Source organism: Falco naumanni, chromosome 8, assembly GCF_017639655.2.
Source record: "Falco naumanni isolate bFalNau1 chromosome 8, bFalNau1.pat, whole genome shotgun sequence".
Taxonomy (NCBI): domain Eukaryota; kingdom Metazoa; phylum Chordata; class Aves; order Falconiformes; family Falconidae; genus Falco; species Falco naumanni.
In genome coordinates this window covers 5100034-5115934 of record NC_054061.1, presented here as the reverse complement: position 1 = coordinate 5115934, position 15901 = coordinate 5100034, and the positions used below count along the sequence as shown (strand labels likewise).

General features: G+C 50.0%; 1 protein-coding gene across 3 annotated transcripts in view; it reads left to right on the top strand.

The window, feature by feature from the left end:
• Positions 1-15901, top strand: part of KLHL3 (kelch like family member 3) — a 52218-nt gene that overhangs the window by 10053 nt on the left and 26264 nt on the right. For all 3 annotated transcript variants that reach the window (XM_040603294.1, XM_040603292.1, XM_040603293.1), the window contains exons 3-5: positions 711-817; positions 6205-6326; positions 15634-15796. In XM_040603294.1, the coding sequence (XP_040459228.1) occupies positions 711-817; positions 6205-6326; positions 15634-15796 (392 nt within the window). The remainder of the gene's footprint in view (positions 1-710; positions 818-6204; positions 6327-15633; positions 15797-15901) is intronic.

The following is a 15901-nucleotide window of genomic DNA, read 5'->3' as shown; positions in this document are numbered from 1 at the left end:
AGCTCAGAAGTTTTTTGGTTTCTGTTTGGAATCCCGTGCTTTATCCCAGCGACTTTTAATCCCAGACTAATTCATGTGGTAAACGAAGTCCTCAGGCCCATGGATAAACTCCAGTGATTGACATCTTCTCACTGGGAGATGGCTGAGGCAGCCTCTGGGCTGGTCAGTGCCAGGAGATGTTTTGGTGGTCACGTTCATTAGGGCCAAACATGGAAGGAAGTACAGAAATAACTTCATTCTTTCCCCTGTGGAAAGACGAAAGCACGGCTGGTGTTCCCTTGCACAGCTCTTTCTTGTCTTGTAGATTGACTAGGGCTTGCCTCCAGGGAGTGCCCAAATTCTTAAGCTCTTCTGTGTCTTCTCCAAGCCTTGATTGAAAACATGCTGTTCTTTGGGCTGCATGTATACCTAGTTAGGCTTCCAGGTTTGTGGTGTTTTTTTGTTTTTTTTTTTTTTTTTTTTTCCTGGGAAAAGCAGAACCACTGGTAGGGCTGCAGCATCGGGAGGATTCAGGCTTTGCTTTATAGGCAAACACTGGTAGGAGCTGGTAGCTGAAGGATCAGAGAACCTTCCACTGGGATCTGGCAGAAGCTCAGGTGCCTTGTCTGTAGTGGTGGGTCTTCTGCTTTCTGTACCATTCTGTACCAATGTAATTTTTTGCCTGACCAGGAGTTCTGAAATGATCTTTGTCTTTTCTGGTGTTTTTCCAGCAAGCGGCTCCTCTGTGATGTAGTGATTGTGGCTGAAACTGTGGAGATGGAAGCCCACCGCGTGGTCCTTGCAGCCTGCAGCCCTTACTTTTGTGCAATGTTTACAGGTACTCTTCCTGACACCCGACACTGTACTGCGGATTGCCACGCTTGATGGATGATGCTGGTCATCCTTGACTAATTCCTTGAGGCATGGTGTATGGGTATGGGGCGATTGTATGGGTGTGGGGCGAGTGGGTAGCATGTGAGTCACAGGAAGGTTACTGTGAGGTTTGGCTCACTGCTTTTTGGGTTGGTTTCCCCCTCCCCCACCCTTAACAAGACCTTGGGTCATGAAAACACATCATTAACATCAAGCACGTGTACAGTGCCCTAAATGTTCATGGTGCACATCAAAGAGATTGCTGGCACAGGAGTTGTAGTTTCAAGGCTCAGCCCTGCCGATGCCGATTTGCAGTCATGGATGTTTAATCTCCCATGGCACTTTCTGCTGCTGCCCGAAATAACACCATTGTTCTCTTGATCCCAGTGCGTTTTAGCAGCCCTGCTTTTTTGCAGGGTGCGTTGCTGCAGTCTGGTATATTTTGGTAACGGCAACCTCAGTGTGAAGGGAAGGACAAAATTCTTGCTCTGTTGGCCTGATCCCTATAGCAGGTGCCTTTCGGAGGCTGTGCCCAGGTGGGGCAGCAAAAATGCTGTGCCAGTCCCAGGGCAGGGGAGTGACCAGCTTGTTTAAGTTATTCTAGTAAAATTAGTCTGGTTGGGAGCTCCTTGGCTTCCTTGCTTTTCCTTGCCCTCCTTTCCAGGACAGGAACTGACTTAACCAAATACAAAGCAAATGAGTGTATGCTCCAGGGAGTGGTTGTTGCAGTCCCTCAGCTTCAGCATAAATCAAGTTTGGGGTTTTGCTGCTGTTTCATGTCCCTTTGCCTGTGGTCTAGGGGTTGCTTCTTACTTTTAAAAGCCTTGAGATTAGCCCCGATTTATTTGCTTTACTGGAAGCAGAACACAACATTTCTTAGGAGAAAGCTTGTCATTTGGGAAGCTTTTTTTCCCTTCTGTAATGGGGGGGGTGGGTGGGTGGGGGGTGGGACTCAGGTGTAAACAGATGTTTGAATGTGAGATGTGAGGTTCGCCACGGTGGCTTTATGAGCGTGGTGGGGAGCATCTGTGCTTTCTCAGGAACGGGCGCTTCCTAACTGGAAGCGGGTGCTGTCCGCAGTGGGGAGGCAGGGGAGCAGATGCTGCTCAGAGGCAACGATTCGTGCAGGGCACCTCGAGGAGGACTTAGTGCAAGTGTGATGCCCGTTCCTGACAAGAAGTTTAAAAAAGAAAAATAATTGGAAAAACCCTCTGACCCTTAGAGGTCATCTGAGAGGGAAGGTGGTGGTGCAGGGCTGCTCGTGTTTCCATGCAGGAATTCTCCAGGCTGTGTAATCCCTTATGCTGCGGGTTAAACAGTAATCAGCTAACCACCGTCATGTGGCTGGCTCGGCAGCTCCCCTGGGCTGGGTGACAGCCTTGGTGGCCGCCGGTCCCCTCCCCCTGACATGTCCCTGGGGGCAGCGGGTCAGGCAAAGAGCAGTTCTCCCTTCGCTTCTGGTCTGGCTAGTCCCAACTGTCTAAGGTCTGGATCTCCCTCTTGCAAGGACTGAGTGCGTGATCTCCTTCCAGCTGTGTGGTGGTTCACTCGCTGGAGGGGGACAGTTTAAAATCACAGCTTGAACATTGGTTGGTTGTTGTGGCTTGTGGTGGGTTTTTTGTGTGTTTTGTTTGGTTGTTTTTTTTGTTTTGTTTTGTTTTGTTTTTTTTTTTTGCATTGCATGTTGGTGATGCAACCCCCTGGCTCCAGAGCATCTGCACCACATGGGTGTTTGCAGGAGCAGCTTGTGCATGCTGAGTCCCTGCTGGACGAGCCACTCTGGGGGGGTAGGGGGAGCTGGAGGGGTCCCCCAGCAGTGCTGGCAGCCATGTGGTAGTGCATGATCAGTGTAAAGCTGTGAACAGCGGGAACCAAACTGAGACTTGCAGCTCATCCACCTTTGCCTGATGCTTGCTCTGCAGGCCCTGTCCCTGTAGGTTGGGCTTGATTTTGGGCTCATGGATGACCTTGTGATGACCTTGGGGTCTTTCCTAAACCATCTAGCATCCTCTGGCTGGGCATTCCTCTTCAAAATAACCTTGGGGAGTCTGAAAATAAGCAGGCACGTCTTCCATTTGTGTCTTCCACTGCTGAAGGACAGATGGAGCCCAGCACTTCTAACGGAGTGTCCCTTCCCATACTGGCTTTCTAGAGCATTTTGGACAGTGGCTGGTCCTCGTCGGCACCATTCTATCTTTTTAGAAGAAACCACAATCATTTCAGAAAGTATAACAGGTACTTCAGTGATGCTGCTAGCACCGCTCCTGCGAGATACCCCGGGGAGCTGCAGAAGTGCTGAAGGAGTGTGTCGCGGCTTCCAAACCACCAGTTTGCTTCAAAGCACTCGCCCCATGCGCGAGAAGTCGTGGTTTTGTTATCCAATGCACTCGTATTCCCCTTCAGCACGCCTCTGACTTACGAAACAGCAAAAGCTGTCGCTGTGCGCGGGGAAGCCTCTCTGGAGTGGGCTGTGTAGGAGGCAGGGCGAGCTGCTGTGCTGGGTAAACAAGGCACCACGAGCTGCTGGAGTTTATCTTGTGGCAGAGCAGGAGAGCTCTGCTGTCCCTGCCCTGGTGAGCAGAGGGGGATGGAGGGGGCACCCCTGGATGCTGACCGTGATGTGTGAAGGGCTTGCCTTCGCAGGGGGCTGGCTTCTGCAGACTCTGTCCCCTAAAGAGGCCGTGCTTGGAGCCGCTCTGCCTGTCCCGACTGCGTTTGCTCCCTCCTCGCCTGTCCCTCCTGTCTGCCCAGCTGCAGCGCTGGGGGGACAGGGGCTGTGCAGCCCCTCGTGCAGGGCAGCCCTTTCTCAGCACAGCTCTTAGGTACGATGCTAGCGCTTTGGGTTATTCCGTAACGAACTTATCAGGCAAGGCTGGAGTCTGCCTCATGGAAGAAATCCTAGGGGTTGGGTTTTGTGGGCTTTAAGTTTTGGGTTTTTTTCTGAAGGGGGTGTGGGACGAGATGCCTTAATTGACCCTCCCATTCAGCTGCCTGCAGCCGTGCTTTAGAGGCTGTGTTCGCCTTGGGTCTGTGCCTGGAGGAGGGGGCAGCTTTCTGCCTGCTCCCGCTCTGCACCAGCCCCCACCTTGGCTCCCCCGAGGTGTCTTCAGGTTCTTCCTCGCTCTGCCATGTTAGACACGTCCAGAGCAGCACCCTCTGGCCAGCGGCAGCCGCCTGTCCACACTGGTGCGGCCGGAGGGGCTGGATCCCACCTGGCTGTGGGGTGCAGCACCCGAGCCCCCCCCCCCCCCCATCAAGCGCTGGGCTGTTGGCAGCGCAGAGGCAGCGGAGGCCATTAGTATGCAGGACTGGCAGCTTGCTGGTGGGTGTGGAAGCCCACACAGCCTGTATTTTTGTTGCCTGTGTCACGTGAATGCCACAAAGAGAGACGATGTTATTGGATCGGTCCCTCCAAGCTATTTCTGCATCAATCTCTGGGTGCATGCGGCCGAGCGTCCCCTCTGCCCCGCGGGTCCTGGTGGGTGCTGCAGGTCCCCGGCTGCTCCGCTCACCCCCAGCTCCGCAGGTGGGCTTTGGCTGGGTGCTCCTTGCAGGCACCGCCAGCTCCACGGAGGCTGCTGGGGGCTGGCCTGGTCTCAGAAGTCCCCTCTCATCTCTGGAGATGTTTGAGGTGTTTTGCGGGGAGGAAGTATGTGAAGGAGATGACGTTTATTTTGTCAATTAAAGTCCTACTTGCTTTGAAGGCCTCCCAAATGTGGGTTGTATATCCCTTTGTACTTGTGCATTTGTATTCATGGGCTTCTCTGAGTAACATTTCATTATTCAGTTTAAGAAATTGAATTTGGGGCAAATATTATTTCAGTCTACATGTCCCTTGGGACATTGTTGGCTCTTCTAATACTTATGGTCTGACCCTAGTCCTGTTATTTACCTCCTTACTGGCATAAATGAAGCCGGCAAAGTTTAATTTCCAGGATCCAGATTTTGCTCAAGCTTGGACACCCTTTAAGCATCTGACTGTGCTGTGGACTTAATGAGCCTGGCCGTGTCTTGTCACATGCTGCACGGAGATGTAGGCTTTAATTATGGCTCCCATAGGCTGCAGGAACCATTTTTCGACTTAATCCCCCACAGCAGTACTGAGTCACCAGATTTCTTGGAGTAGTGATTATTCATACCCAGGTTTAAGAATTGACATTTCTTCATGCTCCCCTTTGTTTAGCTTCCCCCCCCCCCCCCCCCGCCCCTTATTGTTTTCTTTCTGCTTGGGAGTTTGTTCTCTGTTTTCTTCGGTTCCTCAAGATCTCGGTGTTTAAAACCTGGGTGAGGTCACGGTGTGCCTGGACACCAGAAGTGCCACAGGGAGGCCTTTCTCCTCCCCGCAGCATGCGTTTGTTCTGGTGATGTGCTCCTGTCATGCATGGCATATGTGGGCATGGTGCCTGCACAGCACTGGCCATAGCAGCGATGGGGAAGATGTGCAGAAAGCTCTGGTTCATGTATAGGCTCTTACACAGATATATGTTTTACTTGTCTATCTATAGAGGAAACTGTTGGTCTAGTTTTGCATGTTTGGTGTTGGTTGTTGGGTTTTGTTTTTTGTTTTTTTTTTTTTGGAAAGTTACATGTTTGGAGAAAGGCTGCAGTTTGGATCCAAAGGCTACATTGCCTTTGAGGTGCAAGACTGGGAAGGTGAGAGATGAGAAACACAGCTTTCTGCAGAGATGCTTTGCGTAATGTTTGACCGTGCGGGCAGGTTACGGCAGGGTGATTTAGGAGAGAAGCTTGCATTGCACTGGATGTGACTTCTGGCGTGTATGCTTGTTTTCCTGAGCAGGTTTCAAGTTTTTCCTAAAGAAAGAGAGTAATGCTGCCTTGCTTTTATTGTAGGGTATATGACAAAGCACCCTAACTTAGCTGTTGCAACTTACTCATCTACCTGTATGTGTGTATATATGTAAAATTTTCTAAAAAATATAGTACCTATATAAAACATACATATTTTTTAAAAAGCCCTCCTAAGATTTGTCCACAGTCTCTTTGAGTCTCTCCCTCTGCTGAGACATCGTTGAGGGTCATGCTGTTTTTTTTTTTTTTTCTTTAGCCCCTATATGTGTTTGAATGCAGGTGAACTATGCCAGATTCTTTTCTGGCAAGAAGTTGAGCTTGTTGCGTTTATTGTCTTATTTTATTTTACACTAATGTCTTCAAATGCTAAGATGTGTTTTAGGTGGCATTATGAGGCTTCTGGGAATCTTGCTGGTTGTCCTTTGATGGTCAGAGATAGCGCTAGGGTGGTCTTTTAGTCAAATACCAGGAGAATGTGCTGGATGTACGGGGAGCAATGTCCTGCAAAGCAACCTATAACTTCCCTTTTGAAATTAATTTCAGGAGACATGTCTGAAAGTAAAGCCAAGAAGATTGAGATAAAAGACGTTGATGGGCAGACGCTGAGGAAGCTGATTGATTACATCTACACTGCCGAGATCGAGGTCACGGAGGAGAACGTGCAGGTAGGCCTGGGGCAGCGGCTCCCGCGGAGACCCACAGAAAAAGCTTGGAACTCGAAGGCAGAGGTCCTTTGGTAGTGAGTGATCTCTTCAGGCTGCAGAAGGTGAAAGGCTGAGCTTGAAAAGAGCTGCTTCCAGCCTCTGTTTAGTCTTGAGGCGCTTTGGTGCTTTCCTCGCGCTTAAGTCATGTTGCGTTTGGGGTTTGTGTCGAGCTCGTGTAACGAGAGCAGGCACTTGCCTCCAAGGAGCCGGGCTGGCTGGCGGGTCACTCTGCCGAAGGTCAAAATCAACTCAAACAAGCAGCGAGTCAAACGTTGTTCTAAGGGCACGGCAGAGGAATCTGGCTGTTGGTTTTTAGATTCTTCTGGGTGGTTTGTTTAGCAGAGCTTGGAGTCAGACGCACTGTACGAATGAGGGCGTTCTTCCCCCCGTGTGTGCGCGCGCGCTGTCGTGAACTCCTTTGAGGTAAATATTTGTCCAGAAGTGGAAATAGTAATTCAGAAGCAGTCTAGGGATCAAGTTGGATGCTCAGGAAGACATTTCGCCATGTCACGTGGCTGTGGCTGCTGGTGAACTTTTCTCTTTCACTCTTATTTGTGGTAAGAAAACGGCTGTGCGCTTCGCCACTGATTTCTGGAAGGGACGTGGGATCTCACGTGCAGATGTGCTTTTTGGTTTGGCCCCATTATTGCTTGCAGGTGGCAACTTTGCTCTCTGTGACTTGAATCAGAGCACAGTCAGGGTGGGAAGGGACCTCTGGAGCTCACCCTGTCCCCCCCGCTGCAGCAGCTCTCCTAGAGCAGGACCCACCACGTCCAGGTGGGTTTGAATGTCTCCAGAGAAGGAGACCCCCCAGCCTCGCTGGGCAGCCCGTGCCAGGGCTCCGTCACCCGCAGGGCAGGGAAGTTCTTCCTCACGTGGAGCTGGAACTTCTCGTGATGCAGTTTGTGCCCGTTGCCCCTTGTCCTGTCGCTGGGCACCACTGGAAAGAGCCCAGCCCCCTCCTCCTGGCACTCGCCCTGTAGATATTTGTAGCCATTGCTAAGGTCCCCTCTCAGCCTTCTCCTCTCCAGGCTGAACTCCCAGCTCTCCCAGCCCTTCCTCACCAGGGCGATGCTCCAGTCCCCCCATCATCTCCGTAGCCCTGCGCTGGCCCCTCTCCAGCAGCCCCCTGTCTCTCCTAAACTGGGGAGCCCAGCAGTGGACGCAGCACTCCGGCAGCCTCCCCAGGGCAGAGCAGAGGGGAGCGTCACCTCCCTTGCCCTGCTGGCCGTGCTCCTCCTGATGCCCCCCCAGGCCTTCTTGTCCCCAAGGGCACACCGCTGGTCCATGGGCAGCTTGCTGCCCCGCAGCGCTCCCAGGTCCCTCTCCGCAGAGCTGCCCCCCAGCAGGTCATCCCCAGCCTGTGCCGGTGCATGGGGTCATTCCTACCCAGGGCAGGACCCTACGCTTGCCTTTGCTGAACTTCATCAAGTTCTTCACTGCCCAACTCTCTGGCCTGTCCAGGTCTTGCAGAACAGCAGCGAAAGGGCACACTGTCCCCTCATCCAGGTCACTGGTGGTTAAGTTGAATGGGACTGGACCCAGCACTGACCCGTGGAGAACACTGGTAGCTACTGGCTTCCAGCTAGCCTCTGCGTGCTGATCCCCTGAGCTCTGCTGTTAGTTCTTGCTGTGGATGGGACATGCTCCTCTTCTGCCTCTCAGGGAGAATGCAGGTTGTTGCTGACCTGTCATTCTTCCTGCAGGAACCTGGACAAAACCCTGAGTGAGCTACGTCTGCTTTGCAGCCTAAGCCCTGTGCCATCCTTTGACCTGAGTCTGTGGGTGCCTTTTCTTGCCCCTTCTGCCCTCTGGTTTTACAAACCTGACTTTCTGGCAGTTGTCACATTGATAGGAGTGTGGACCCTGGTTGCTCTATGGTGAGGCTGAGGACCAGCGGTGAGGAGACCTTCAAGTTGCCGTTACAGCAAAGAAGCTGAGGTTCAGACCCAACCGTGAGTTGCTTGAACTTAGCTGTTGGCTGTGCAGCCCATGCTCGGTGTGTAGTCAGGGTCACCAGGAGCTGAGATACAGCATTACTTCAGTGGGGAACCAGGCTGGAGTTCCTTGCACCTCTGGGATCTTCCATGGCTGGAGGAAAAATGACATTTACACACTTGGGCTGGTCCCTCTTTCTGTGGGACATGTGAAGACTATATCTACATGCTTTCTGAAACGTATGCTTTGCTTCCACGCTGCTGGTGGTTAGGTGGCCCAGAAGCACCCACTCGGCATGTGGGACGTGCTGAGCTCAGGATACCATCTGGTGTGCTGGCCCCAGTCAGTCTGCCTTGAATGAAGCTTGCTTGGAGGGACTACGCGTGCTCTGGCTGTTTTCCCATGAGAACGTTTCAGTGCTCGAGTACGTCTGCACCTGGCTGTGAGCAGCGTTGTGGGAGCTGGAGCAGGCTGGAGAGCCCGCTCAGTCCTGCTCCGTGCTGGCAGCGGAGGCTTGCCCAGGAGGTCTATGAAGAAGTCCAGATGTTACCTTTTCTGAGCAACTGAAAAGCTATTTTTATTTGTAATATCTAGCCAAAGCGTACCTTCTGTGGCTTAGGGATTACAAAGAGTTAAAGAGCCCTGTCTATGTTTTGGCTTCCATCTCTCAGTAATACTAAGAAAATGTAAGTTTGGTGAGCACTAAGGTTTGGGCATAGTTTCCCAATGTTGTAAAGCAGGTCCTTTTACCACAGGTTTTATTTAAATAACCACTCTCTGAGTAACTCTTTCAGCTGGAGACAAATTAATTCATGGGAACTAAGAAATGAAGCTGATCTAATACAAGATTAACTGATTAGTTTAGATTTTAATATGTGTTAAAATGTCTATGCCGAAACTGTTTTATGGAATTTAATACAATTTTGTGATGACACCAATGGAAAGTTTAAACAGGAACTTCCATTCTGTCTCTGGGTGTTCACCCGTGAATAGGTTAATATTCGCCAGGAAGAAAAACTTACAGTAAAGAGCTTTCTGGATTCATTGGAAAGGTTCACATCAGTGAAGGCAAACATGAACAACAAAATGCTAAGCTCCTTGCAGTCTCTGGTTTGGATTAGCAATGTCAGCCCTAGGAAGAAGTGAGGAGGTTTGGTCCCTTGCGCTGTCACATCCTTCTGCTGTGCAGCTTTGTGTCAGCCGCCCAGCTGGAAGGATGCAGTGGCAGCGCCTGTCTGGCTTCAGCAACGTTCCTTCGCAGTCTTGCTTGGGCATGGTGAGACTTTCTCTTTTCCCAGCAGGTATCTCCTGAGGGGGCTGCTATTGCAGTGTCAGGCACTCTGATTTTCTAGCAGGGCAAGGGTGCAATTTTAAAGGTTTTTTTCCAGACTTCCTCAACAGCTGGAAGAAGCGATGTCTGGGCATAGGTGCCAGGTAATTCCATTGTAGATCCTACAAGAAAAAAGTTTGATAAATGGCAATAACTGAACAGGTGCAGCCAAGCTACCAAAACGTGTGAATAAATGCAAAGACAAGATTGTATCTTCTTAATGAGCGAAAAAAAAAAAAAGAGAGAACAGAACTGAAATGAGAAAAACATGAGCAGTAAATGTAACATGGAATGCAGGAACGTGCGTTCCCAAGTGTGGTTAAATGCCAAGTGGTGCCCAGCACTTCACAACCAGAAGCCTTTGAACAGTATTTTTGTTGTTTCTTTTAGAATAGAAACCTGTGTTGTTTGGTTATTTTTTTTCCCCCTTTTATGAGCCTGCTATGGCTTTCAGGAAATGAGTCTCTTTTTCTAAGCACGTATTTTTGTAGCTAGTTGTCATTTTTTTGCACAAAGTGTTTGGTTTTGGCTTTTTTCTTTTTTTCTTTTTTGTTAGCTTTTTTAAAGGAAGGAAGGATATATGTACAAAAAGGGTCAAGCCTGTACAGTCAGTTCCAGTCATCATCTGTGTAGTGAATTTACGGGGGGAAATTCATGCATTTTCTCCTCAACAGTGGTCCCAGGTGTGCAGGTAAAGAGGATTTTCAGTCCACTGTAGCTCCATGCAAGACAGCGCTGAGCACATGTGGGAGCAAATATGCTCTTCTAGCTCTGGTGGTGGTACATGAGTGAGAATTGCCCAGACAAATGCCTTTCTGCTTTATGCATTGGAACTATTGGAACTTCATTTTTAGAGTGAGATTTCAAGACAATATAGATGCACTAGTAGGAGGCCGTAGGGATGATGAATGATGGAGAGACTTCTGTGCTGAGCAGTGTTTTGCCTCTGAACACATATCTGGGATTTAACCTCCCACTTGTTTGGAAGGCGTGGAGCAGAGGAAGAATTTCTGTCTTCACTGCAGTCATGTTGTAGTCTCAGGAAAAATCCACCCTGGGATTTCTGTCCCTGCTGCCTTCTGTTCCTTTTCTGTTGCACCCCACATCGGGGTTGGTTGTAAAGATTCACATGCGTGACAAAAAAACTCATTCATGTGAAGGTGCAGCTTAACAAATTTATTTGGAAGGAAGTTGTGCCATGCAGTTTCTATAAAAGTGAGAAAAACTAAAGTGAGCGACTTGGGGAAGTTCATAGATGCTCACGTGCAGCCCTGGTTGGCTTCCATGGAAACCACGTGCACATCTCCAACAGAGCACAGGACCTGCTGCTCCCTACCTGTACGGAACAGCTGGCTGTGGTAACATACTGGTTCCTTCGATTTTTCAGTTAGGTCTTGATTCTGCAGCTGAACTGGCTGCGTTACTGCTTGCTTTGCAACACTCGTATCAAACCTGCTAGGTCAGTGAAGAGTGATGGGAGCAAAGTCCAGAGATGGATCATCGTGGTGTCCTTCAGCAGAGCTGAATGAAGAGGAGATTTGGGACCTGGACGTCTCTGGCTGTAGACAGTGAATACAGTCCCTCTCCAATGTGTCCCGCCCACCCTCACCGATGGTCCTTAATTACTTGCAGGCAGCCTGAGAATTGCCCTCCCAGTTAAGAAAGTCATTACCATTATGTTGTAATGATTCCCTGGGAAAAGTCCTGATTAACCTGATTTCACAATTAAATTCTTACAAATGAGGTGCAGTGTACCACGTGTATGATGTGTCCTTGTGTACTATCACAGTTCGAGATCAGACTCTTATAGGAAGAACGAAATCTGAAATGAGCTGTCTGGAGGAAATAGATATTGAAACCGTCAGCTTTGCAGACATAGTAATTATAATAAAAAATGGCTTGAGAAAGGAGGAAAAAGGCTTTGCTAGAAGCTGTAGCATTTCCTTGTCAGAAGCGTGCTTCTGCACCGCAGCTTTCCCTAGGGACTGAGGGCTCCACAACAAGGAAGGAGAGTATCCGTGGCAGATGCAGTTTTGATGATAAAGGGGTGATAAATGGGTCAGTTCATCTCCCTTCCCCCTGCTCGTTCCAGAAGCTGCAATGGCAGTAGGTGCAAGCCCCGGCTGAGGCAGAGTGCCTTTCAGGTCAGCCTTGGGAGACGCGATAAATCAGGGCTGCCTTCCTCCCTGGAGCCAAAGCTCCTTGCCATGCATCGCCCTCCCGGAGCGCCAGGCTGGGTGTCAGGGCTGGCTGCTCGGGGGTTTTCCGAGGCCCATGGGAAGTCTTTTAAATTGGATTGGCCTAATGGAAGAGTGAGGAGAAACTTGTGGATGTGGCACCAGAGGACTACGCTGTGTCTGAGGGGTGTGTCTCCGTGTTTTCATCCCGCTTTTTAACCGAGGGACGGTGTATCTGCTCTGTGCGGTGACGCTGGAGAAGGTGGAGCAAGCAGGAGGGAAGCTGCGAGTTGCTCCCGTTTTCTCCATTGCCTCTATAATCCCTGGTCCTTCTCCCTGTGCTGGGCACTGGTGGGGCCACACCGTGACCCCTGGGGTCAGTGTCGGGCCCCTCACTCCCAGAGGGACACTGAGGGGCTGGAGCGTGTCCAGGGACGGGCAGGGGGCTGGGGAAGGGGCTGGGGCACCAGCCTGATGGGGGGCGGCGGGGGGAGCTGGGGGTGCTCAGCCTGCAGAAAAGGAGGCTCAGGGGGGACCTTCTCGCTCCCCACAGCTGCCTGACAGGGGGGTGTAGGCAGGGGGGGTGTCGGTCCCTTCTCCCAGGTGACAAGTGACAGGACAAGAGGAAACTGCCTCAAGTTGTGCGGGGAGGTTTAGGTTGGAGATTAGGAAAAATTTCTTCACGGAAAGGGTGGTCGAGCACTGGAACAGGCTGCCCAGGGAGGTGGCGGAGTCACCTGGAGGTATTTAAAAACGGTGTTGATGCAGTGCTTAGGGACGTGGTTTAGTGGGACTTGGCAGTGCTGGGTTAACAGTTGGACTGGATCTGAAAGGTCTTTTCCAACCTAAATGATTCTGTGATTCTGTGCCTGCTCCTGGCAAGGTTTTGTGGCTCCCTGATCCCATCACACCTGTCTCTGCCTGGGCTGCTTCATCCCAGGTGGAGCATTCAAGTAGAAGCACCGTTGTTCACCCTCTGCACTGCCTGGTAGCACCTAGGGAGTGATAAAGCCTAATTGCCTTCCTTGCACTGAAAAGCCACATTACAGTAATGTAGTTTTATGTCCCCTACTTGTGCAGTTTAGTGCTCTTCATTTCAACCTGAGTATTTAACCTGCCTTGCAAACACAAAATCTGCTTGTTTCTCTGGTCATGGCTTTCCCTGGGAGGGTGCTTGGGAGCTGTCTCGTTGGGGCAGATGTGCAGTCCCAGCTGTGGCCCTGGATGTGCTGCTGAGGATTACAGCCAGGACGCTTATTTGGCTTCCCATTTGACAAGCTGTCAAAGCTGTTCCTAAGCTTTAATACATCCACTGCCCTGGGGAAATGCTGCTCTCCCAGTCTTGCAAAGGGAGGAATGGTGTAGGTTAACTTTTGGCCCAGGTTACCGGGGAGGCTGTGTTGGAGCAGGGAAATATCCCCATCTCTGAAGTCTAGCGTTAATGTCCTGCCTATCGAGTGAACCTTACAGCAACACAGAGCACCTTTGGCTGAAAGGTGTTTCTAGTTCAGAGACTGTCAAAGTCTGTGAAAGTTTTTAGTTGCAACGACAATGTTGTATAAAACTGGAGCTTGGTACAGAATCTGCAGAGCGAGAGAACACAGCTGGTGAACTAGATGGTTATGGATATATATGTATGTGTAGGTATATATACACGCACACACATATACATATATACATGCACACACCCAGGCACCATGGATGAGGTTCTAGACATAACTTACATAACAAAGAAGTGAGACTCAGTAGTAATAGCAGATAATTTTGACATAGATTCAAAAGGCAGCTGGGTTTTGGTATGGAGGCTGATCGGCTAAGGAAGCCAGCTCTCTAAATTGTTCGCAGTGGTTAGAGCTCAAATGTAAGAGCAAAATCCAAGCCAAAGTGAGTAACTTGCCTGGATGTTAATGGGCTTGCAGTTTGGTCCTGCTGCATGTTTAGGCAGGGCATTTCCTCTTGTTATTTCTAAAGGAAACAGACTTTGTGCTAGCGGATATCCTTTGCTTGCTTTTCGCCTTCCCTGGTAAAAACAAGATGAGCGGTGAGACGTTCAACTGGGAAATAAGAAAGAGAAAACCCAGTCATCTCTTGATAGGCTATTTATATCCTATTTCTGAGAAGGATTATATGATAATGCCCAGTTCCCAATAGCTGCAGTGGTGTAAGGCTCCTTCTACACTGTCCTCTCAAGGCAGCACAAGGCTCTAATAACAGTGCTAGGATGGGCAGGGGGCTGCAGCCCGTGGGTATTGGTGACGGTGGTGAGCACCTTCTGTTTTAGAGGCAATATCCCAAAACATTCAAGGTAAGCAGCCCACCTGGATCTGCTGGCATGCCCGCTGGGTGGGTGGGCAGTGGACGGAGGAAGCTCTGTCTGGTATATGGCCAGAGGTGGTTTGCAGGGAATCTGACTTCTTTACCCAGCCTTTCTGCAGCCCAGGTGCCTTTCTGATGGTGTAAGGAGATGGTTCAGCTAGGTAGAAAGTGGTGCACAGCTAGGTTTCAAAAATGCAAGAGCATTTCTATCTTGATTTAATCAAAACCACAAACTAATCTCCTCCTGGCATCAAGAGGCTTGGGCCAAAACTGTCTCCTGAGTTAATTGATTTCTTTTTTTTTTATTGTTGGCTGTTGGGGTGGCTGCTTGGCAGCAGCCAGACGCCGCCGTACAGCTGGGCTGGAGCTGGAAAGTGGCTTAGAAAAGACCTGGGGCAGGTTGTGAGTGTCCTGCCCTGATGTGGAATGGGACTGTGAGGGCAGGTGGGCAGGGACAGGGAGGGGACATCTTTTTCCCTTCCCTGCCATCGAGATCCGGGGAGGTGAATGCTCTTAACCTATTGGTTATATTTAACAGCCGCTTATTTTTTTTGAATTGAAAATAATTTTCCGGAAGTCTGTTCTCAGATGGTGAGCACAGATGCCTAGATGGAAGGACATATGTGAAGCAGCCAGAGCTACGGAATTGCTAGGATTAGACACGTCTGCAGTTGCTGTACGACGTAAGGAAGCAGCTGATGTCACAGGCTGTAACATCCCGACCGACTTTATTTTCTACTTCCTATCCTGGTCACAGGCCTCAGAGGTGGTTTTTCCAGCAGATGTCGTATTCTTGATCCACTTCTGTCTCCCTTTTCTGCACTTAGTTTTATAGATACAAAGCAGTAGCCCATTTTCAGGTGCAGTCATGAAGCACAAGTGTCCACAGCATTTTGTGTGGGTGAAAACAAGGGCTGTTAGTTTGAATAGTTGCCCTCGTCTTTCCTGAGAGCCTTGCTGTCCCCCAAACCTGCTTGAGCTTCTGTGCACTCCCTCTCATACACAGCAGTTAGGGCACCTGCTCGCAAGCCAACATGGTTTTGGTTTTTGCTGGAAATAAGAAAGTTCAAGGTTTCAAGGACTGCTGGGCTGTGATGGGTTTTGAGTGTGATGGTAAAGCACATAAATAATATAAAGCTCTTCAGGCTAAAAAAAAGTAAATCTGTGTGCAGGACCTGCCTGCAGCAAAGTCAGAAATTCAGGTGCATCTGCGGTTGCTTGTGTTTTGCCGTCACTTTACCTGCCTTGAAGTCTTGTGGGGAGAAGATGTGAGGTGAAGAGCTCTGCTTTTAGCCCAGCATGACACGGCTGGTTCTGTCTTTCAGAGCACGGATGGGGATCTTCTGCACATAGACGGGGCTAAAACTTAACCCTTCATTCTTGTACGCCACAGGGAAATTGCATCTGATTCCCTTCTTGTCTGAAGGGAAATTGCATCTTATTTGTGCAAGCTGTGAATCAAACTTTCTTTGTTGTTAACTCTAATTTTCCTTTCTTGCCTTTGCAGGTTTTGTTGCCAGCTGCTAGTTTATTGCAATTAATGGACGTTAGAAAAAACTGCTGTGACTTTCTTCAGTCCCAGCTGCATCCCACAAACTGCCTTGGAATCCGAGCTTTTGCTGATGTGCACGCGTGTACCGAACTGCTGCAGCAGGCAAATGCCTACGCAGGTGAGGGAAGGGTTGTCCGCTTGTTGGGTTAAACCTGCTTCCAGGTACAGCGACTCGTAGGTTGAGCAAGATCAGCACGTCCTGGTTGGTCTCCTTGTGCTTCTG